The sequence below is a fragment of the Strix aluco genome, chromosome 14, assembly GCF_031877795.1.
Source record: "Strix aluco isolate bStrAlu1 chromosome 14, bStrAlu1.hap1, whole genome shotgun sequence".
NCBI classification, from domain to species: Eukaryota; Metazoa; Chordata; class Aves; order Strigiformes; family Strigidae; genus Strix; species Strix aluco.
In genome coordinates this window covers 16756601-16781721 of record NC_133944.1, presented here as the reverse complement: position 1 = coordinate 16781721, position 25121 = coordinate 16756601, and the positions used below count along the sequence as shown (strand labels likewise).

The window sequence follows — 25121 nt, the reverse complement described above, 5'->3', positions numbered from 1 at the left end:
CAAAAATCAGTCCTCGCCTCACCCATAGACTAAACCTAATAATTTAGATGTAAAGATTGTTTCCTAGGCTCACCTCCAAGTTTAGCTACACAAACAAGTACTTCAAAGCAGGCTTGCAGCACATGAGCCACTCCGTTGTGATACCACCTTCACCAGTAATTACCTTGCAGTATTCACAGTCCTATTCCTTGTAGCAAGTCACTACAGACAAATCACACAGGTTCACAATTCACTGCCCCTGATGTGGAACATGCAACTGAAGACAAAAAGGTTGCAACATAAATTAGCAAATTACCTGGCCCAAACTTTGATGTGTAGTTTTCTATTCCTGCAAGATCCAAATAGTGGTTTCTCCTTTCAATGTTCTCATCAACACAATGACGATAGCACCCACTTTGCTCTGGATTGTTTTCACTCTGGTGATATCTGTCAGCAGGAAGCAAAATTACAGTTCAGCAGAGCTTCTTTAAAGTTGTTATCACCATCTGCAAACCAACAACTAATGGCCTCTTTGAAGTGACAGGAGTTGCTCACAAAGAAACAACAAATGCTTGAAATTCTGGATGACCAGATTTGCTAAGTCAATAGTCCTGAACTGACTGTTCTTTCCCCTCATACAGATCGACCCTGAAGTTGCAAAGCAAAGGAGACTTTCAAATTGCATCATGCATGTAAAAACAAATAAAAATGCTCCTAGGGTTTATTACATTCTGTCTTAGGGCCAAACCATTCAACTGATTCTCCAATTTGGACATGCCAAAGAAAACCTGCAGTTTGATTCATAACTGTTCCCACTGCGTCAGGAAGCACTGGGGTACGCCTCGTGTCAGATAAACATTCATGTGTATCTGCTTCAGAAAGACAGGCAACAGCACAGGTGTAACTAGAGAGAGCCTGAGAAGAGAAGGTGTTGGTACAACACCCAGAGATAACCACTGCTTTCCAAAATACAATTAATAAGGTCAGATCAGCCGCTGGCTTCAGAATCTCGACTCCTTTTCCTGCTCAGCTTTGCAATTTTATTTATAGCAGAACTATTTCCTGAGAATAAATATCTGAAATACCATTCATTTATGAGGCGGAAAAAAATCAGGCAGAGGTTTACAGTATTGTAGCCCATAATGCCGAACAATTTAATTCAGCAATTTAAATGGATGTCTGCAGATATGAATAATATTTTTCAATATAACAAACAGGATAAGCAGAAAATTCTTAAGTCACTGCCTGTCATTCAGATAGTTCAGTTTCCAAGACCACAAGATAGGCTTTTTGCTCTTTCTCTGTGTGATTGCACTGATGTCAAGCTAAGACCAGAATTTGGCCTTGGTATCCTACACCAGTTGCTAAATATGGGCTCTGTACTGTATGGTGCCCAGCAGTCCGCTTTTAGTCTATTAACACATTTCCAGGTTTCCAGAGGCTGCTGATTCCACTGAGCTTTGGGCACAAACTGCTTTCCTGGTCTAGCGTAGTACTGTTCAGGGACATTACAGAACTGAGGCCCCCGTGTCTCTGTCAGACACAGGTCTACGGTTTCTTTGATAAAAGTCGCAAGACTTGACCTACCTGGAAGATCATTTTTGCTCTACTTTGATAGAGGTAGAGTCTCCTGAGTGGAGGAGAGTCTGCCTGGAAAGCAGGTAAGCTTTAAAGACTCTGAGTCAGCTTTGAACTCCAGAAGTGACATGGGGTACTGTCAAAAAAGAGGGAATGTCCAGATAGTCTTTATTTTTTGGATACATAGCCAAGTCGGTACCTTTCCTGCCTCAGACACACCTTTGCAGGTTGTTACACTTTAGCAGAAAACATAAAAGATCTCTGGGGCTAGAACCTGGCTAACTGAAGTTGCCAGGCATGAATTGCTATGGAAACCACTGGGACTTCCACACATGTGCTGAAAACAATACACAGTTAACCCAGAAAAAAACATCATTGGGCTTGATCCAACACCATTAAGCAACACTGTATACAGCACTGTCTGTTGAAAACGATGTTAACAGGGAACCCGGTTTTTTGTTACTGTAATAAATTCCATCTCTCATCAAGACAGTGAGGAAAAACCATGCCAGTACTGCCACAGCCCCGCATTCTCATAGCTTTCTTACATGCAGGATGACTTCAACAATATTCATGCAAATATAAACAGTGAAGCAATTATATACTGATGAGAGATGTGCTCCACTGTCAAAGAGAACTTCGAGTACTTCTGAGAACTGAAATGTCTGGCATCCAGCTCCACAATGCTCTCCTGCATACACATGGGAAGATACAGGCATGCATCACCAAGCACAGCATGTAAAAATATGCAGCATTGTTACTGTTTTTTGGTTTGGTTCGGTTTAGGTTTTGATAAAAAAAAGGCATCTGCTTAAGTGTTTGCGGAGCATATGAAAGCCCTTTCTAAAATTCCTATGCTGGAGTGCCATCCTGATGGTAATAAGCACACAGAATATAGTAGGTAAGGGGAATAGAGCAGTGACAGAGTGCAGAGTAGGACATTTCCTGAAAGCTATGCTTACTGGTAATACACAGTTTAAGCCCGTCATGAAGAAATGACTTAAGCAGGAAAGAGAGAGTGAGAATGTGTATCTGTGGGTAAAAGGAAGATGTTTTAGAGGCTGGTTGCATCATATTTTCCCTGTTGCACTAAACAAAACACAATCTAGAATGGCATGAAGATACTCAATCTACAAAGTTGCCTGCCAGTGCTCTTCCACCATCCATCTTGTACCACACATGCCAGACAAGCTAGCTGTAAATCTAGCTACTTGATCTTGATACTTGTATTAGCCTTACAGGTGAAAACTCCTGCCTGTAGCTTCCAGCAGATGAAAAATCTAACCCACCTCCCACCTTCAGGATAAAAACATTTCTATCCATTTTATCTTGAATATTAATCACATCTTGCCTAGAATTCCCAAGTGACTGAATCTGTGAAATGTGTGCACTGCTCACAAGTCCTCATTCCTGCATTCAAAAGGGAAGCCTCTGCATTAATATCATGAGATTCTGATGTGAGCCTTGGGGAGCTTTCCTGAAGGTTAGCAATTTGGCCAGAGTGCACAAACACCCCTGCAACATACACAGTGTGAACAGTTCCACATTTAATGAGATGCAACAAAAACTGTCAGATGCTGACAGTTGTCTGATGCTGATCTACTCAGCTCAAGATACAGATTTGTTCTGCCTAGGAAGCCTGTAACCAAAGGGATAAGAAGGACAAATGCAGCAGAGCCAAGATTCTACCCCAATATTGGATGCCGCTATGACTGTGGATTTAAGTGGAAATGGCTGCTCTTCATAAAACCACTACATTTGCAAAACCAGGACTTTAAGGTGGATGGGAGGGGGAACTTCAATCTGAAAGGGGATTTTTGCAATAGATTATCAAACAAAACCAGTCCATTAAATTCACACATCTGCTAATGGGCAGAGGGAATCTGAACATCACATCTAAGCCAGCAAGCAAAACCACAGAGTATTCTTTAGTTCACAGAAGATTTTGTACAGAGTTGCTAACAGAAGATTAGAAGTTATTTTAGTTTTCTTTTAATTTGAAATTTGCTGTACTGGGATTTACTCACTGGGATAAGTCACTAGCAATTTTCCTCTATCCAAAAAAGGGAGGCACTGTGTTGTTGTCATTTTTAATAAGACTGAATGCTCCTTCTCTGATAAATTTATTATGTATTTGGACAAATATCCCTAAATCCAAGGAAAGCCAAAAGTGGATTGTTTTTTTAAATTTGCAGCTGAAGAAACAAACGCAACTAATCATTCAATGTCATTTCAGCAAACACTTCCCTCTGCCTTAGCATGAAACATAAAATCCGAAAACAGATCAAACCTATACATCAAGATGACCTGTTTGGAGCAACTGATCTACACTAAAATGCGTCAAAATTATCTGCTTTTGATTTTTCTATCCATTAAAATACCAAATTCAGAAAAGGAGTAGCACACCTACATGTGACTGAGAGACTAACACTTTTCTTAGCTGTAAAAAAGTTTAATACTTGAAAAATACATTTCAAATTATTATCACAAACTCTGAAGTTCAGTGCAGGTAATATCTATCAGGTAGGCAGGACTCATGATAACAGAATAGATATACATGATTACCCATTTTCAGAGGAAAAAGGCCTGTTCTGGACTGGCATCCAAAATAATATTGTACATTCTGTTAGGGAAGAACTAAAAGCATTTTTTTATCTAATCTGTAGATGGCTGCAAGTGTACCCACAGCTCTCCATAAAAGGAACCACTGTGCTTATGCTTTATTGGAAATGGGTGCACTCTGAGTCACACAGGCTGGATTCTATTGAAAGACAACAGACAGGTATTTTTTCAAGTGGTGAAATGCATTCTGAAACTTACAGGAAAAAAAAGATAAAATAAATTATCCCAATTTTCCTGCAAGATTACATTAAATAAACTGGTTCTAAACAAGCAGGCTAATTCCTACATGGGCACTACCTAATAACTAGTTCTATAAGGGAGAAGTCAACCTAAAGCTGATGTGGCAGTGGGGAAGCATGGTTTCTGGCAGGTGGGAGTCAGCAGAGATGGCCGCTCTGCTAAGTCACTGTGAGGTAAGAAAGAGATTAATTTACTTCTCCTACCAAATATACAAGCACACTTTGCAAGTGGAGTGGAGACACCCCACAGTCGCTATAAGCCAGAACCACCTCAGCAGAACAGAGAGAGCATGGAGCAGGCAGCATGTTGGAAGCTCTTGCTTGTCGCTTACTCTGTGGGATATAGCCTATGTAGACCACTTGCTGTAAAGCTGATTGTCTGCTGCTCTGCTGCAGGCTCCTTTCTTTCCTCCTGCTGGGTACTGTACACCCAGTGCTAGCCCAAAGCTGCTTCCTTTAGGAGGAAAGGTGGTAAGGAGAAGCAGGTCTGGTTATGACCTGGTGAACAAGATTGACTTAATACAGCTTGGAGCTAATCGAGTTGACCAGTGAAAAAGATGGGCTGGAAGGAGGACAGAGAAAGGCAAGAGCTGCCCTCTATGAAGATGTAAAGGTTTTAGGACACTTGTAGCCAAAAGGCTGTGCTATAAACTCCACTAGTAGGCACAATATTTGCAGATAGCATCTAAAAAGATACAGCATGTCCTCCAAAGAGCCAACAGAAGAAAATTTGAGTAATGGGTGCTACATATTTGCCTTTTTTTGGTTTTAGTATACAAAGCGTCCACCCATGGAATCTGCTGATGGTTCCACAGTGAAATCAGTGGTTGAGGTTTTCTCAGAGGAACTCAGTGCCTGTCAGGAGACAGGGTTCTTTCCCCTTACCTGAGAGAAGCCCGCTGCTTCTTCTCAGAGCTTCTCACTTCTTCATTAGGTTTGCTTTCAGCTCTATGCCTGGCACTCTGCAAATCTGCCAAGAGAAAATACATTATTCTCACCTTACTGTCCTTGCTAATCAGCATAACTAATGTGCTACATTGCAAATACATTTTTTCCTTGTTGGTAGATCAAGATGTAATGTATCTTTTCGTGTAGTCTTCTCAAAAGTGCTTTTGTCTGCATGACAGAGTCTAGGCAGATGTAACCTTGACTGCAGGACGTTAGTCAGGGCTAGGCTGCAAGCCATGTGGCAGGTTAAATGGAGCCACATTCACACTGATATACTTGTCCCTCAGGAGGGCTCGGTAGTTTGGAGCTTGATGCTGTACGAATGCATTACATAGCTCCCCAGCAGTGCCATTTGCTTATGTCGGCACTTGACTGAGTGGATGTATATATTAAAACTGAAGTAACAAGGCTGTCCTTTCGGATAAGGTGCCCACATTTTCCACTGAAGTATTACTTTAAATACTTTTAAGTATTTTAATTTAGTACTACTTTACCTACTGAAGTAATTATGCTGATACAACTATTATTAGAGTGAATATAAGGTGAATAAGTCATCAGAGTATAAGCCATTTTACAATGGCAGACTCTGCCAGTACAGAAAAATGTGCCATTTTTATGCATAGATACATAGAGGTTGTTTATGCTTAATTGTTTGTTCTTATCCAGCAGCAGTGACAGCTATGCACTTGAAAAAAAAATTTTATACCACTTCACCTGTTTCCACACAAACTGAGTGTTGTAGTATCAGCAGAGTTAAAGTGGTACAAGTCAAAAAGGCCTTAAATCTGCCTTGCAGTACACAAAGACACAACATACACATATGGGTTATTGTTGCTTCCAAAAAGAAACAACCAATCAGGAGAGGGAACCCTAACGTGCTTAAGAGACACTGAAAGGAGGGTAGGCAACTTTGCAACCAAGATCATAAAGCAGGTTCATGGGGCTTAAAATACCCACATAATTATTTGCCTTTAAGTATATATTTATTTGAATTAGCAAAATACGAAGATGGGTTTTTAAGGGATTCTTGAAGGTTTTCGTACTTTTTCCAGTGGCTGATTGCACATCCTTACCAGTATGATTTAACAAGATACTCTTTTTCTTCTGGCTGCCATCTGGTGCCACAGTAAGTTTCACTCGCAGAGTTTTGCTGGAACTAGGAGAATGGTTTACTGATGCATCAACTACCTCATAGATGGTATGAAGCAAGCTGGTAATATCCTATAGTTGGATGGAAACACAAAAAGACACACTATTGTGAAAATGGTATGAAACCTACAGCTTTGATAATTATAACTATTTTGGACTTGGGACTATTAAATGCTGAAATATCCTCAGAAGTCACTGAATTTAAAAGAGCTGAACTTGCACAGAACCTTACAGGCTTCATCAAATGGCCTAAGATTTATGAAATCGGGCAAGCCAGATCAAAATAATAACAAGAGCGCAAGGTATTCAGGTTTTCCAGACTATGAATCAGCAAATTGTGTTCTGTCTTTTCTTTGACTTCAACAGAACTCAGGGATAACCATTCATACTGTGCTGAAAATTGGGTTCACATGACCAAAATAAATACAGCAATTGAAGAAAATCTTGGACATTACAGTCTTACTAATTCTTGGGGTTTTTTTCTTGGGATAGTTAAATAGCTGATTATATAGGGGAAAACCAGTAAGAGAAGTGGCAGAACTGTAAACCCCGTCAGGTTTGGAAATAAATGATATCTGAATGTCACTCTACCATACGCATTTTGGGGTCTAGATTATTTTGGAAAATTCAAACCAGTTCTAAACTTACATTTTTGAACAGCAGAGATTATCCAGTCAGGCCTATTACAGAACATTCTTCACACATCTCTTTGAAGGCAATGGGACATGAATAAATGCTTACAAGTGTGGCTATATCAGAAAGAACACTAGCCAATTTTAATAACCCAATTGTTTCAAACAGGAAAAACACTGTTTAGCAGCTGGCGATGCTCAAAGGTCTCTCAGTTTGATCTAATCCAGCCAGGCTCAAATAGGGTGCTACCTTAAGCTTCTATCATGGTTTAACCCCAGCCAGCAACTAACCACCACACAGCCACCCACTCACTGCCCTGGTGGGATGGGGAGGAGAATCAAAACCAAGTAAAACTGTGTTAAGACAAGAACAGTTTAATAATTGAAATAAAAATAAAACATAACAATAATAATAATAATAGTAATGAAAAGGAAGATAACAAAACCCAAGAAAAGACAAGTGATACACACTGCAACTGCTCACCACCCACTGACCAATGCTCAGCCAGTCCCCAAGCAGCAATCTGCCCCTCCTGGCCAGCTCCCACCAGTTTATATACTGGGCATGACGTCATATGGTATGGAATATTCCTTTGGCCAGTTTGGGTCAGCTGTCCTGGCTGTGTCCCCTCCCAGCTTCTTGTGCCCGTCCGGCCTTCTTGCTGGCAGGGCATGAGAAGCTGCAAAATCCTTGACTTAGTATAAACACTACTTAGCAACAACTAAAAATATCTGTGTGTTATCAACGTTATTCTCATACTAAATCCAAAACACAACACTATACCAGCTACTAGGAAGAAAATTAACTCTGTCCCAGCCAAAACCAGGACAAGTGCCAGGACCAAAAGGAAATCTCTTGGCTCACTGCTTTTCCTCAAAGGGATTTCACCCAAATTGATCTTGGGCACCAACCTAAGGCCAAGGCATACTTAATCATTCTAGGCTATAAAGATCCCACTCAATCTATATCTGAGAATTTCTCCATGTTGCTCTTCCTATTCCCTGATCTATCCTAGTACCTAAACCCTTTCCAGATGCCTGTGAGCAGAAAGGAAATATCTGAATCATCTTTTGTTAAGTATAACTGGTTTTGAGGATTAAGTCAGGTCTATAAAAATTCAAAACTTCTACAATTTTTCCCTTGCCAGGGGTCACACCCATAACAACAGCAGCATGAAGTTTCGTATGCCCTAATGGGTCCCAGCACTTTACTAGTCAATTTGCCACACGGTTCTCTTTATCTAACCAGCTTTAAAGGTGACATAGAAATAATAATTGCTACTCACACAGAATTTTGGGAAATACTGATCTTATGGCCAGGAGAAATGATTTTACAGTAGATGATTTTCCAACTCAATAGGCAGAATATATAACTAAATCCTAGAGGGTCCAGACTTTGTCTTAACATGTACCCTCTCTTAACTTTTCCTGACTCAGTGGAAGTTCTCCAGACTTGTGAGTTCAAGACAACATGTTCATAAAAAGAGAGCAGAATTTGCAATCTCTCCTTTGTTTCCCCACTGATATATTTTTTCTATCATTACCACAAGCGTCTCTATTCTGTTACTACCATGTCAGTAGCTGCTTTCCATTCTCTTGACAAGAACCATGGTCTAAAGCTTGAATGAGGGAAAGACTGCTCAGTGACAATCTGGTGGACACCTCACAGCTCTTTAACACATCTCACTTCTCACACATCCACCCTAATTTGAAACCTAGGCAGACCTTTAAATAGACACAGCCATATCTGAACAGCCAGCTTGAAGGGCTGGATTTTTATTTCACCTATGAGAAAAACCCAATCAAGCAAGAACACAGACAAACAAAACATATCTGTTGTTTTATACGCCCTCCATAAATTATGTCCTAGGAGCATTATGCTATAATCCTACAGCTTGATAAGCCAAATCTTCCCCTTCAGCAGAATATTTAAGCACCATTTATTCTTAACAGGGCTTTATACACTCAGCACTTTGGTGAATGGAGCCTTTCCCATACATTCCTTAACAAGTGTTGGTTAGCCAGCATGGCATCTTTCCACACAAGGCTACTATCAAGAGGTTATTATCAACTCTTTCATTCACAATAATCTGTCCTCCTTCCTTTTTTCAGCTACACTAGATGTTTGTACAAGCTGATCATCTAGTCTATTTTAACTTCAATAGGCAAAGACAAAAACTCTTTACTCCCACTGTCCTTTTACATGAATTTTTTTGCCAGTGATGAGGTCTAACTTGCTAACTGGCATACAATCTGCCCCTTGTGTTCTGTGAGGGTCTTTCTCAACAAGCCGCTTGACTCAGCAGTTGAAAAAGTACTCCCAAACGCTGTCAAGGAAGGCCAGACACAGCATTTGTGTGACACATACTTGGCAAGTCAGAAATATGTGCGCACACATATCGCGTCAGGACAACTTACATCTCTCAGCCAAACAGGCCCGAATTAACCCAAATTAATGTCCAGGCTTTAAGAGGCTGCACAGAGGTATCAGGACACTTTGTGGCCTCATACTCTGCTGCCTTTGCATTTCATTACATGTTTAATACCCTGCCTCCTCCATGACAATCTGAACTGCTCTGCATTCTGGCACTGAATGAACATGGTCATCAGACTGGATATATACCAAGATCGAGGTTAGGGATATCCATAAGTAACCACTTAATGCTTATGCTGATCTTTTAAATACTGACAACAACATTTTTATTATAGGATCCATTTACTTGTGGTCCTAATTTGAGGTGGGAATTCTAGCAAACTGACAGTTCTGACTTGGTCAAACAAATCTGCTTGGGTCATTCCCTACTCTGTCATCTACCAAGGTCCTGGCTGAGTACGTACCAGCTACAAGGCAGCTTGAACCTCCTGTTGCTTTCCAGTTATTGCTTCACAATTATAACATGCAAATTCCTGAGGCACTGATCTGGTAGGAATGGTCTTCATCACCGAGTTCTGAACTGTGACTAAAACTACCTTCTCACAGTCCTTTTTCGGCAGCTAATATGGCAATGGCTTCTTGTGAAATTAATAGTACTAGACCATTAACAGATATGTAACAAAATTTGGATTTCATAGTTATGTCTGTATCTGCCCCCAAAAGAATTTTCATATTCCAGGAGACTGAGGCAATGTATGCTTCCCTTAAAAGCTGTCCCACTGAACATAGTTATCTGTATTTAAAATTCCTTAAAGAACTGCCTAAAACCATTGAGACAGCTCTACCTTCTACATACCAGCTTGTGTGTTTCACTGTCCTCAAGAAATTTAGCATCAAAGATCAAGAATAAAAGCTTAAACAAAAGAACAAAAGTTAAATTTTCCTCCCTTCTGGTACACCAACCAGCATGTCTCATGGACCACCTACCAAAGAATCTAACTTTTCTGCACAATGGATTACGATTTTTACTAGTCACATGATTTTGCAACTGCTTTGCTTAAGACTGCTTGGCACTTCCCGCACAGAAGTTTCATTCCACATTTCTCAAATTTCCTTCCTTTTTACATGAAAAATAAATAAGAACAAGATTTTTCAGTGTCTCCCGTTTTTCAAAAAATATCATTTGCTCCTTTTTTTAACTGTAATGTACTTTTAAACCATTTCTAGTTAAAAATCATTGTGGCTTTTTAAACTAGTATATTAAATGGGTAAAGAGAAATAAGAATTTTAAAAAAATATATATTTCTCTCCATTATAGCAAACGGATTATATTTAGAGAGGAAGTAGGCTACATGAATCTAACTTCTGAGGGGCTTCTACTGTGCAGAATTTCTGCTGGGATAGCTAGTTTAATCAAGTAAGAAAACTGAAACTATGACATTTTTCCTCAGAGGAAAACAAATGTTTGCTGGGTAGTATCCAAGCAGCCAGCACATGCCATACCCAGATTTATTTGTGTCTTGCTTATTGAACACCACAGTTGTTTTTTCCAGTGCTGAAGGATTTAACAGTGTTAATCTGTGTGTTTTTCTCATCCTATTTTATCAAGCAGCTAATACAACATAGTATATTAAAAAGAGCAACTTTAATAGGTTGTCAGAATACTTGCACTAGAAATATTAAAAAGCAAACAGTTAAAGCCAGACACGTATGGTGCACTCACACATGTATCTGCAGAACACTTTACAGATCTCCAGTAGGAGTTTAGCAGGAATTTAGAACATTCAGAGAAACTAATGGGCCCGCAAAAACTAACAAGAGCAAATTATACTGAAGTATTTTCATTCCTTACAGAACTCATGTGACTGAGAAAGTCCCAATTACAGGTATTAATTTTTTACTTCTAAGGAACATTAGTGGTACAGGAGTGACCCTATTTTTCCTGTATTGGTGTAGCTTATCATCACAGAACTATCAAACTAGAGACTCTGTAGAGGAAACTAAGAGGCTTTTCCAGCAGCATTAATTTAATAGAATGAGATATTTGCACAAAAAAACCCCAAAACAAAACCCAAAACAACAACAACAAAACAAAACCAAAAAACAAGAAACCAAAAAAAACCCCCCATGAGTTTAATAACACTGAAAGAAAACATTCAGTTTGATTCTTTGTAACTTGTCTGGGAGACATGTCTTTGGATCCCCTCAAAACCAAAAGAGAAATTCCTATTTTCTCTTAATATTTCTCTCTGACACATATCCAACAAATCTAATGGCTGAAATGATGGCCCCTCTGATACAGACAGGCACTATTCCTCTATCCGTTGGTTCCGCTGCTCTTTCTATATCATGAGTTAATACAACGTTGACAAACAGTGAAAACAAGAAAATTTCAAGATAAGGGTCAGGCTGATAAATGGTATCCTCTTTTTGAGCCAGTATCTTTCCTTAAGTCAAAGATTAGGTGCTGAGTTCTGAATGCAGAAGTAACCTCAAACATTTTCACTCATTACAGAGGATACAAACAAAAATAACTAAAAAGGGAAAGAAAAAAAAAAAAGGAAACATAAGAGGAAAAAAATTGGGTATTTAATGTATGATACAAAGAACATCTTTAGCATTAAAAATGCATGAAGAGAAACATCAATATCAGTTCATTACCTTTCCCTCAGCAAAAGAAAAGTACAAATGTCTCATTTGTACTTTGTTTGTAGTCTGATTTTTACATAGAGCAGGATGTTTTTATTGCAACATCAGCTTTGTTTGATCACATACATTTTTGAATCATTCTTATTTGGAACCTGAAAGGAGCTTCACTTGCTATCTACTCAACAACCACTCTAGAAGAAATTCCTTTTTTTACTCCTGACAAGCAGCTTTCTTGTGTGCTTATTCCTGTGCAGCCACTCACCAAAGAAACTCAATTTTCCAAGAAAGAACTGATTAAAAAAAAAAAAAAGAGGCTACTGTTTATGTAGTATAATTACATTCAGAGAGCTCGATATAAAACCTCATGGATCAAAACACATTAGTTCAATTATCCAAGTTTCAAGTCCGATTACAAATATCCGTGTGAAGATAATTACAGTGCAGCTGTCAGTTCTAAAAAGGCCTGTAGTATATAATGAATTGTCCTCTTATGGTTTATAGAATGAAGGGAAACATTATTAGCCAAGTTTTGTAATATACATATTAGAGCAGGAAAAGTTATCTCCCACTGCACCAAAAGGACTGAAAAATAGTCATCTTCTATGACAGAAAAAGCAGTAGTTTAATAATATACAGTAATGCTAATTTTATAATTTGCCATCCCAATAATTATGCTTTCATAATGGGTGTATCTCTTCCACAAGCATGACTAGATCTGAATTTCTAATTATAAGGACTATGGAATAAGTCATACAGGCTCTAGGAGGAAATCAAAGCAGTATTAAGTTCTGAAGATGTTGCTAAGATCCAGAAGAAATTTCACTAAGATGGAATTTGAATGCTCTTGCGGTGATCTGCCATTGTGTAAAACCCAAGGGAAATTTTATCCAGTAACTAAATCCATATCTTATTTAGAATTTTCAAACATTTTAATTAAAAAAACATTTAGTCCACTTGTAAAATTGCACCCCACCTACATGTCTCTTACAAACTTAATTTAACACTGTGCATTCCTTTGGAAACTCTCTGGACATGAAGTCCAATGTTTTAAACACAATGACTCTGAATCAAATGAAATGGATGTGGGTGGGCAAGTCACTTCCTTTTACAGTGTTTCACTTTTCCAACTTGAAAAACAAGAATGATAAGGCTGACTTCTTTTTGTAAAGCACCTCAAGGTGCTTTACAAGTCAGATGATAGAAATCTGACTTAAGAAATTTCATCTATCTGTTAAATCCAGCTATAAATCCAGGATACGTTAAAGTGAAATTTTCAAAGGAGAAAAGGTCTGCACTAAGCTTTTCTCACCAGAACACTGGACCTTTGTTTAGAAAAGCCGATAGGTTCTGAAAGCATTTTCGTCAGCTCACTAAATAGCACGGGTACCGATCAGCCCTCTTCCTCAGCCTGTCCATTCTGTCCCTGACCCAGCAATATGCTTCACATACTTTTAACTCAAAGCATGTGTCCCATTCATTTTAATTGAAATTATTCACATGTTTAACGTTAGCCATCATTAAGCCCTTTGCTGGATCAGGAGCAGAGCTGCTTAACAAATGACAGTATCAGGCCCACTATGTTGACTGCCAGTTGCTTAGGGGCTAATAGAGCAAGAAATTCTGTGTTGTATGAAGAGACTTTTTTGTGGCCAAGATTATCTATGAGCTGCTATCGTTAGTTATTCTTGCACAGACAACTCTTAAATTGCATCTGTATTCAACAGAAGACACCCAACGACACGGATTATACAAATGGCACTGGAACAGCTTGCAAAAGTAGTGTGTAACATAACTGGGAAACTCTGCAATGGTGCATACTATTTGTTTCTATCTTTGGTCACATATAAAGAGCTGAAAATTATCATCCTATTTGGTCCCTTGGTTAAAAGAATTTTTTTTGGCACAGGTTCAAGTCTGAACGTAGCAACCTCCAGACCTCAGAGTAGTATAATTTTCAATCCCTGCACAGATTTGGTTTCAGTTAAGCTGCAGTCTGCTCTTGTAGCAGGGAGAGGTAGAATTTGGCTGCAACATATTCTCCAAGTACAGTCAAATTAAGCTCTTTGGTGTACCACATAATCACAAATAATTATTGTATACATACTTAAAAAGCATAGTCTCGTTATGTTCAGCACATGGAACTCCCACTAACATTAATGGGAATTCCATGGCTGAATGTAAAGGACACCCATATGCGTGGGTTTGGGTTTTGTGTGTTTTTCCCCTGTTCTTTCAGAGTCACGATAATCTTGTAATGAAGACTTCGCCTTTGGGTCTCTAAAGATCTAGGTTCAATCTGCCACAGGTTCTTGTGAGACTTCAGGCAAGTTATTTCATTTTTCTCTGTTCCCCATACATTAACAAACACAATACTACTTCCTCACCTCACCCCGCCTTCCCCTTGCCCTCTCTCTATATCTCATCTTCCCATTTGAAAGTCTGGACTTGGCCTGTAACTTTTCATCTGGTTATTCTCTTGCATGAGGGGCACAGATTTCATTTGACTATTCAAAGCACTATGAGTAGAAACAATAAAAAAATCCTAGTAATGATGTTCATATACATGTTAAAAACCCTGAACAACCACCACATTTGGCAGTTTGTTCGTAAATGTCAAAAGAGATTTGCTTCAGTCTTCTAGGAAAAAATTCTGCCCTCATTTGGTGTCTAAGGCCACTACACTTTCAGTATTTACCTTATTCCTTTCAATTAGTTCTTAATAATTTTCACAGACACCAGTGTAGCAACCAAGAGAGACAAAACCTGCCAATTATCTGAAGGCACAGGAGGCAGTAAACACACCTCACAAAAAAACCCAATGACAGCACATGGCAGTAAATCACAGTAAAAGACATTCTTCTAGAAGAAGCATCATTCAACTTGGATAGAAATAGTTCTGTAAAAGGACTGTATTCTAATCTATACATCCTCTTATTTGGCTTCTTATTTGCACAGGAAACACGACTTGAAGACAACCTGATAATAAAAAAATACACACAGGTATGCTTTGACGGCCATTCACTATGGTTCTCCACCAAATATCGTCAATGTTATTTATACTTGGAGGGAGAAGGCAGAGATCAGCCTAATATTCATGAAAACAACAGAACAGTATAGTTAGTTCTACTGGAAAGAATGTCAGAAAGCAACCTTGCTATTTGGTTAGCTTAACTCCGAAAAGCAGAATAGAAGCCAGAACAATATACATTTGCAGGGGTTTATTTTGACAATGTGTTTAGTTGTTCTGTTGTTTCAGATATTTTTCCTCCTCAAATGCCAGTACTATTTTTTAAAGACTAATCCCAGATATTAAACAACAACCAGCTTAAAAAGTGGTACAGTACATCTGAAAACAGTAAACTACTGGTGGGATTTTTTCTAGGAGGGAAGGGTCCATGGAAACTGCTGTTTAAGTTGGCAGGACACCTCTATTTCATAAAAGAAAAAATGTTCCTGTTATAAAACACTTCTCTTGTTAGCAAATGCTGCACACAAAGGGGCAGCTGTACTTTGCTTACCTCGCGTGTGACTCTTCCGTTGTTATCAAAGTCATACAGTGTGAAGGTCCATTCTTGCCTGTTATCTTCCTCTACAGACACATCACATTGCAATTCCTAAGAAACATGCAAAGAGCAGCTGATTACCTAAAGCAAAAGGCCTGTTTGCAGAGGAGACTCTCTGTAGAAGGAGGCTGCTTGCTTTCCTCCTTCCTCCCTCCCTCCCTCCCTCATGGGAGGAAGCTTTCAGGATATGTCCTGGGGAGGCCTCTGTCCACCACAGTGAAGGAGTCTCATCACAATCACATGATAATCCTAACTCCCTTGGGCTAGACTTTGGTGAATCTGCAAGATGCTTTCTACTTCACTGTAGAAAACACAAAAAGGTACAAGAAAACTTCTCCCTGAAGCGCTTGAACTATAATAAGATTTCCCACTAAAAAGTGAGAAAGAAAATTCTGCTTAATTCAGGAAGAGAAAGGTAACAGAAATAGACTCACAGAACAAGGCGGTACACCACAGTGCCGGGAGTAGTCATTAATATAAAGTGGACACATGGCACAAATCCCCACCAGCGAGGCCTGTCCTTGACACAGAAATTTGATACCCAAAGGTTGTCAGAGTTAGTGCAGTACAGCCTCATGCCACTGAAGCTCCTGAAATGGAGCGTGCCTAGGAACTGGCAGGTAAAAACTACCTGGGAGTAGTGCCTGGCCCTCATTTTAACTGTGCTTCTGTTAGTGAGAGTGTGATCTGTGGAAAGCCTGAAAGAATCAATTTGTTAAAGGGGAAAAAAAATCCCCCAAACCAAAACCAAGACTTCAGTGAAGAACAAAGGATGCACTTTGACTGACTCCAGTCACCTGGGTGCAAATCGTTTGCTTTCTCTCAAGACCTGTGCAATCAGAATTATCCAGAGCCACAACACGGCAAAACAGAAAAGTTACAGTGCAATTAAAATGAAAGCCACTGTATGCAAGTAAAATAAACTGCTCCAAATAGCTTCGGCATGATAGAGCTCAAAATACCTGGTTGATCTTCTGACTTGAAACCAATTCCCTACAGCAGTTACTGGTACCCCCTGTCCCCTGCTGAGTTCAAAGGCAGTCTTCTCTCAGTTGTAACAAGCCCGGCTGAAAGCTGCCAAGTGCCCCACACTCTACTGTGGAAACACAGTTTCATATTACATAAACATTCCCGGCACCTTTAAAAGCCAAATCACACCACCTCAGATTTAGACCTCTTGTCTCAACACTTGCGTTTCTGATTCTTTTATACCTTTGAAACATTTACCAATGTCTTAGCTTCTAGCTTACATAGCTGGAAAACTTTCATTTGTAGAACAAGAGCAAAAATATCAATAGTTGGTTTCTTGCCACATATTAATACTTCCCTGTCCCACATTGCCTAACATAACATCTTTATGTGAGGATGTGCTCTGCTTAGTTAAGAGCCATGGCAACCTTCCCTACATTAGTCATGGTGCCTAGTACCAAGTGCTAACCTTTATGGCATGCCAAGAACTACTTGGGAACAAACACAGACTTTGTCAGTACAGTGGAGTTCCAGCTACTCTGGCACCAACCATGTTGACAGGTGTCCTCCACTGTTCAAATATCAAGGCACTGTTAATTGCAATTTATCATGCCTTTCCTGTCTGCAAATGTCTGCTACTCAAGGCAGAATATAAAATGTGCCTAGAAAAAGAGTTATCGCTGTGCAAAAAAAAAAAAAAAAAAATTGCAGGAAAAGTCCCTTCCCCCCAGAAGGCACACAAACACCTAGGAACACCTGAACTGCCTATGGGAAAGCTAACTCCTTCTAATCAGCCTTGAAACAGTAAAAAATAAGTCGTACCAGACTACTAAATCTGCTCTAGAGAAGGAAACAAACACTCGAGCCATGCTGCAAGGTGGCTGCATGGTCTTTTAAATAACAATTGAGGAACGCAAAGCTCATTAATGTGACAGGCTGACAGCACTGAAAGGTAGAAGTTTGCCATGTCTGCTGGAGTGCAGAGAGATGAAAATTCGTGCTGTTTCTTGCCGGTACCAGAATATCTTCCGCCTCACCAAGACAGACAACCCTAGCTGGATGACAGCATGTTTCAATACTCATATTTATTAAATCACTCCCTACATAAACAAACCCCGCCAACTACACACAATGTCTGGCAGTTTTATGATGTTTGTAAGTCTACAAGGAAACAGACCATCAGACTCATTGCCCTCCAGGATCCTTTTCCTCCTGCCATGTGATCAGATGGATTTCCCAAGTAGCAGGTCAGGGTTGTTTCACTTTGGAGGCCCAGGCATAGAAGACATGATCATTAAAGAAGCGTCACAAACATCTTTTACACGAGGCAGACTTAACCAAGTGCAATAGTCCACGAAATTCAGTCTAAAGGTTTGATAACATGGTAGCTGGAATAATAAATTATTAACAAAAGTATCATAGATAAATGCCTCTTCTTACTGTACATTTCAGACCCTACAGAGGAATGATCATAATTTGATCCTCCCCAAACCTGGAAATAAATCTCACTAATCACCTCATAAGGAGCACCAATAGTAAGACACTTGTCTTGGTAACACTTGTGCCAATTCGGCTTCCTCCTGTACCCATTACAATCATTGGGAGCTATATACATGCATCAGAGGACACTATTTGGTCCACAGGTTATTCTTCTACCATAATTATGTCAGCACATGAAACTTTAAAATATAGAGGACTTACTTCAAATTTCAGTTGCTTCTTGGAACCTGTGCGTGTGTCACTTTCTTTTTCTGTTTTCTTTTCATCTCCACTGCAAACTCCATCTGTCTTCTCTGGAGGCAAAGCCACTGCGAAAAATATATTTAAGAAAAAATGCTTATACAAAAATGTCAAAGCAGTCTTATATTTGCAAATCTGTCTTTATATTTAGGTTGAAATTGATTTCAGCAAACTTGTATGAGAGGATCATTATACTTGATTTGCTTTTGTGTTCACTATACATCTGGGATAATTTCAGCAGACAATCTACCAACAGCTTTTGGTACACTGCCTCTCCTACAAACATCACCAGAGTCACACGAAGTTCAAACACAGTATTATAAGAATATAAATCAGCAGAACTGCTACTGTAAATAAGTTGAATAATTTGCAAAATATTGAAAGTTTGTGACATATTGCAAAAACATCAGCAGTGAATGAAGTAATGAAGCTGAAATGAAGTTCTCATTCTGTTCCAAATTCCCTCTTCAAATACACACAAACCTTACTACCTTCCAAAAAGGTAACACTACTTGCCGAAAAGGTTAAACTGCATTTTTTTCAAGTATATATGAAGTATATTTCACCGAAGTTTCAAGTTGAAATATTATGCTTTTGCATAATTCAATAGCACTCATCAATAGGAGCATCAATATTAACATCTATTACACATTTATCACAACATATCATAACATATATCAGCTATATAACAGAAAGATATATATACTTCTCATGTGGATTAGAAGATAAATGCCCAGGAGCTTAACAGTCGTGCCTTTGGCTCCTGCAGAGGTACTCAGCCTTGCACATGACTAAACCCTATATCTGAAGTAAATTAATTCTATATTCATTAGCATTATGAAAATATACAGACTTTTTAACCCTACCCTCAAACTTTTTAGATATGATTTTTTTATACATCCACATACCTCTGCCAACGTTATGCCCATACTTCATTAGGCATAGCAGTAATCCTGTCTACTCCCCAAAAAATAGAAGATAATGCGAGAATGTGGGTCTTAAAAGTCAGCATTTTTTCTCTTGCACTGCAGCATTTGCATGTACCCAAGGCCTTTATCCTAATACTATGTAAGAATCGTTTCTTGGGGATGCCTTTCTAAGTAAGTTAGTGCCGGTTCAGTAAAGTCAGATTCCTTGCAAAAAAGGACACACGATCCCCTTGAGTTCAGGATAACCCATTTCAAACTGGGTTTACTCTGTGACTCTCCTGGTGTTTGGCATTACTGAAGTGCCTCCCAAGCATTCTCCCAGGAAAGCAAGTCACTAATGTGCTAGGAATTAGGATATCGTGTTAACCATTTTCCAGCATTTTCTTCCATATTTAAGATAGAACAATTAGCTAAAAACAAACAAACAAATCTACCCTAATTCCAAAAGCTAAGATTTCTGCCACAACATTCACATTGCCACACTGCAATATACATCACATTTTCTAGTCTTATTTCCTTGTTTAGATTTAACACTATTGTATTACCTTTCTTTTTGGTTTTCAAAACTGTGGCATACTATAAAAGATACTGGATGTGCAGTAAAAAAAGAGGGAATGAGGTAGAAACCCTAGCCTTTGGAATTTCCTGACTTTGATACTTATTTGCAGTTTTGATATTATACTAACGCCAGCTTCCCAACACACATATGTAATTTGCATTGTACAAATGCACACAGACATGGCATTTATCATACGCATATCGACACACTGATACACTTTGATTTCTACTCCAAACTATGTTAGGCTTCCCTATGCTAAACATAAACTAAGCAGGAAGGTCAGCTGAAGGAAGAGAAAGCTCACTTCACAGCAGTTTCTTCCCTTGCCCTTTAAAACCTGACGTTATTTGGATGAGTAGGGACTCTTTCTTAGGAGGCTTTTGTATAGTGTTTATCATAAAGAAAGCACGTATTAAAACTTTACAATACAGAACTTTGATGTATATCTGAAGGAGGGCTTTATGCTCACTTTGTCTGTAAACAACTCCATATTCCTAGAAGTGCAAAGCTAATACCACAAAAAGATCCCCTCCATAAAACAAAAGACAACATTTGGTTGTCTACCTTAGTCCAGACTTCTTGTTTCCTTCTAAAATCAACAAGAAATGAAAAGGTAATGTGGGCCTTCATAGCAACACTGCCAGTGGTTCTTCATAACTATCAAATATGCCCCTAGACCTTCAGTGGCTCATCTGTATCAGTGATCACTTTTCTCACATGAACAGTTCTAACTAACGTGGCAAACATCTGTATGAGGGACTTTTGCAATCCCTCACAATCTCGCTGTAGGGAATGTGAAATAAATGAAAGCTGGGATGGTATGACCCCTAGCTTTGCTGGAACAGTGGACAACCAATCGGAAAAAAAAAATCCACCCCTGTTATCACACGTACTTTTAAATGTACAAAGGCACATAATGGCCAAAAGACTTCTACAGTTGTCTTATCTGTTAAGGGATAGCATCCCACACGACATTGGCATGGCAAACAACATGAGGCTGAGAGCACTGAGGAACAGATCCTGCACAAGGTGACTATTCCCTGCCACAAAGCTCTCTGTTGGGTTTTTCTGGCAAAACGAAGTGTCTTACAGAGTGTTCTCTCCCTGTCACCACCACACTCCTGCACTGTGCTGAAAACTGCCGGCATGTGCAAAGAGCACCAGAATTCCCCAGTCACAGGGTGCTTCAGAGAGGAACGGCACAGAGTTACCTTCTGGTTTCAGGAACTGCCCTTTCACTGGCACGTTTAATAATCTTTCTGGATGTACAGTTTGTGTGTTCAGATAAGAAGCTTTCACTTTAATGTATAATTTATGTATCAGAGGAAAAAATGTGCTCTGACAAATTAGTCTTCTCAAAAAACAAGAGTTCAACTATTGGGGAAGGAGGGGATACATCTTGCAGTACACTCCTTGAGAGAGTTTAAATACTGTATGCCAGAAATTATCCTCTTTGAGCTTCGCTGACCTTTGATCTGAAGAACTCATTGGCCTTGCTGCTCCAGGGAATTATCCTTTGAAATCAGTTGCTCATTTTGGAGCTCAGATGAAATGGGGCAATCTGGTGATCTCATCCTGATGTCAAGTTTCATTCAGCAAAGAAAAATGAAATCTAAATGAGGAAACTTTAAAGGGGAATATGGAGGTATTAAAATAATATTTATGAGTGATCAAATAATGTGTCTGTGCATATATTCTCTGAACATTTAAAAATACATACTGGAGTATGACTGTTTTGTCTGGGAAGAGAAGGATAAGTGTTTGGTATCTTGTTTCTATACTTAGTTTTGACTATTGACATGCGCTCAGTTTCATGAAGGATACAAACACATGCTGAACCTACTTATAAATAAAATGAGAATGTCTGCTTGGGACAGTTAAAACTGGCAGCCTGTAAACAGAGATCCACCAGTGAGCCACATGCCAAGGTTCAGATATATTCACAATGTGAACTTCCTTTCAGCTCTGCCAATGATATTAAAGTAGCCCAGACAAGATAGTTATCTCAAAGGAGTGGGGAGAATTAATAGATTTGTGTTTCCAAAGTCTAGGGCATCAGAAATAGGTCCACGTACAATACATCATCTGTGTAAAAATACTTACTTACCTCCCCACTCACATAACAAGTCCTGACAAAGAGAACGTGCTATATAGACAAATACAGAGAAACCTACCCTTGTTGTGGGAATCCACAACTGGAGGGGGAAAAAAAGTATATTTATTGCTTCTCATGGGAATAACCATATGCTCTCAAAACCAATGTTCTCTAACAGAATGTTTCATGAATTGAAATACTGCATATGTTTTCTTTATGATGTTCTCTTTTCTTGTTCATTATTAATGGTCTTGTATTCACTTCTATAACCTTAAGACACTATAAAAATGCGTCTGGACAATATTTGAAATTGGAAAGACAATAAAGGAAAAATATTAACTTGGAAAAATTGTGAAATACCATTCTTTCATGAAAAACAAACTGACTGGCTTAAGTGTACTAGCAGATGTTTCTCTCTAAGATTGTTAATTACTACCACCCAATTGCTCATAATTGAGGTGGGGGAGGAAGACAGGGAGAGAATGAACACCAGTTTAAAGGTATTAAGACTCATCCCTGAAGAATTAAGGTTTTTTTCAGGGGTTTATTCATTCCTAAGAAAAGAAGGGGGTAATAATTCCAACTGCTCCTTAAGAATCACCAAAAAAACCCCCGAAATGAGGTAAAACCAATCGCTGTGCTGTGTGTATTGAATGAGCATAGAATACTAAGCTTCAGACAGCCAAACCATTCTTCACTCATCTCCATCCTGCATCTGAGAATAAGGGGGAGAAAAAACAGCCAAAATACAGCTCCAGTCAGATGGAAAAGTGACTGTTTAAACTTTCACCCTCACTCAGGTGGTTTGTCATTTCAGATTTCTTAGAGCCTCATTCAAGCAAAGCACCATGTTCTTTAACAAATTCTCTTCCTTCTCAACATAAGGACAGTTTTACTCTGTTTTTCAACTGTACTTAGCATTTTAGCCAGATGGATTAAGAGGATCTTGTGGCCAGAAACAAAAAAGGATGCAACTCTGATGAAAGTTCAGGTCTAAGTTACAGCTACCAAGTCCAAATTTGCACAGCAGTTAGGAGAACTCGGGCTAAAGATCGCAGGGCCTTGACTCAGAAAGCAGAACTATGGGAGAAGCTAAGCAATTCCACAGTGATAAATTATGACTGGACATTACCAGTGACTATTAGCTTAACATCAGGGTCATTACTGTGCAATTTTTGAGAGAAAGCAGAGTAAAGGTAAAATTGGAGAATTGACAAAAATGCCACCTATGAAAGTCAGCATCTGGCATACATGAAACCAAATTCTTTGAAGTGAAATATTATTAGCCTTCCCCTCAAGTCAGATAGGCTGGATTCCACAACAGTTCCTTAAAGCTACTACCAGAAACAAAGGAACAGAATTATCTGTACGTGGGGAAAAACAACAAACCACACACTAGAACCTGAGACTTGTGGGGAAGTAGGATAAAAGGAAAATTTAAAAATGCACAGATGTATCAAGACAAGGAGATGAAATCATAAGCACTTCTTAGAAGCTCAAATTGAACTTCGGTAGCACTATTTGACTGGTGGAATTGAGCATCAAAGAGCTGGTCCAAGCAAGCTCAGTAGTAAAACTCCTACTGATGTCAGTCAATAGGGTAAGAGTTTCACTTCCAATTTACACATCTAGCAGACACAGCAGAACTTAAAGTCAGAGACTATGAGGACCAAAGAGATAGAAAGAGAATTAAATGGTTGTTTTTCCTGGAGTCTCTGATGTCCAAATTATCTGGTTCTGTCAACATTTTTTTCATTGCAAATCAGGTTTGACATGCATAACTGACATTCTTCACTGACTGCACGACAACCACGAGAGCAATAACTATATTTGAAAGTCCAAACTGAGAAGTTGTCCTTTAATTAACAATTACATTCACATTCAGATTTCACTTTTAAATTCTCCTGAAGGCCACGGATTAAGAAATATCACCCCCATTAAGCACACAGTTTGGTTTTATTCCACAGAGTTGATTGAAATATATCCCCAACAAAGATAACTCTGCTTGAGCAAAGGCCCTCATCTCCAGCAGCAAATGAACATAGACAGAATAGGACCAGGAAGGGAGTAACATTCCTGTTCCACAGCCACCAGAACAAGCACAGAGAAAAACAGGCTCATCCTGGGTCAGTGCCAAAAGCGTGTATTCAACTTTCTCTGGCTGAAAGCTGAAGCTGATGAATTAGACACACCCTTCAAAACAACAAAGATCAAGCTGCCTTCCCTGAAACTTACTGTAGGGAAATTAATTGTCCATTTTAAGTCTGGTGGGACAAGTCATAACCAATTTAGCTAGAGCTGTACTAGTAGTACTTTGCACTAGTCTGGGATGGGTATTTCAACCTGAAAATATGGAGAGCAGTCTTTTTCTTCTATTTCACTATTTCCTGTTGATGGTCACAACACAAATTAAAGGCTCAATGGCACACCATGAAGTAGAAAAAAAAAGATTCAAGGTGTCTCAAGACCTACTGCCAGCACCCAACGAGGGGCAGACAGGCACAGAACAGAGGGGTAATGACTCAGACCATGTGATGGCCTGCAAAAAAACACCATCAAAAGCAGACAACCAAAGTATGTTTTAATCATTCAGGCATCAGATAATGATTCTAACTGACAAGTCACCACTAGGACATTTGGGAACTGCTAAACTGAAATTCACTCAAATGTTCAGACATTTTCTCTCCTGAATAAAAAGTAGTTAAACTCTCAGGTCTGTGCAACACCACGTCCCTTAAAACTTCAATTCCTTTTGCCAACCCCAATAATTTGACACATGTAAGTAAGAGTATTTCCAAGCCTTGATACAGAACCACAGGTTTCTGTCTAGGTCTGGTGTCTTTTTTTTTGGCTGCTGGGTTGGGGGAAAAATTTTTTACTATCTCCTTACCAAAAAAAGTTTTGTACTAAAGATGCATATACAAGGGACAATACGGTCTCTCTCTGCTAGCTTGGGTGTAACTCATACATGCTTAAACACTAAACCTAGATTTCTCACACTCTCTCTGGAGTGAGTTTGCTGAAGGGAGGGAGTTTGTTGAATTTTGCCAGATTATGATTCCCTTTTCCAATTAGTTCCCCAACTGGCTGTATTTC

General features: G+C 39.1%; 1 protein-coding gene across 1 annotated transcript in view; it reads right to left on the bottom strand.

Annotated features, from left to right (window-relative positions):
• The window catches only part of NKD1 (NKD inhibitor of WNT signaling pathway 1), a 114647-nt gene that overhangs the window by 7429 nt on the left and 82097 nt on the right, over nucleotides 1-25121 (bottom strand). Inside the window, exons 5-9 of the mRNA XM_074839804.1 lie at nucleotides 18404-18510; nucleotides 15689-15784; nucleotides 6440-6587; nucleotides 5304-5388; nucleotides 296-426 (exon numbers count right to left, since the gene is read on the bottom strand). Of these exons, the coding sequence (XP_074695905.1) occupies nucleotides 296-426; nucleotides 5304-5388; nucleotides 6440-6587; nucleotides 15689-15784; nucleotides 18404-18510 (567 nt within the window). The remainder of the gene's footprint in view (nucleotides 1-295; nucleotides 427-5303; nucleotides 5389-6439; nucleotides 6588-15688; nucleotides 15785-18403; nucleotides 18511-25121) is intronic.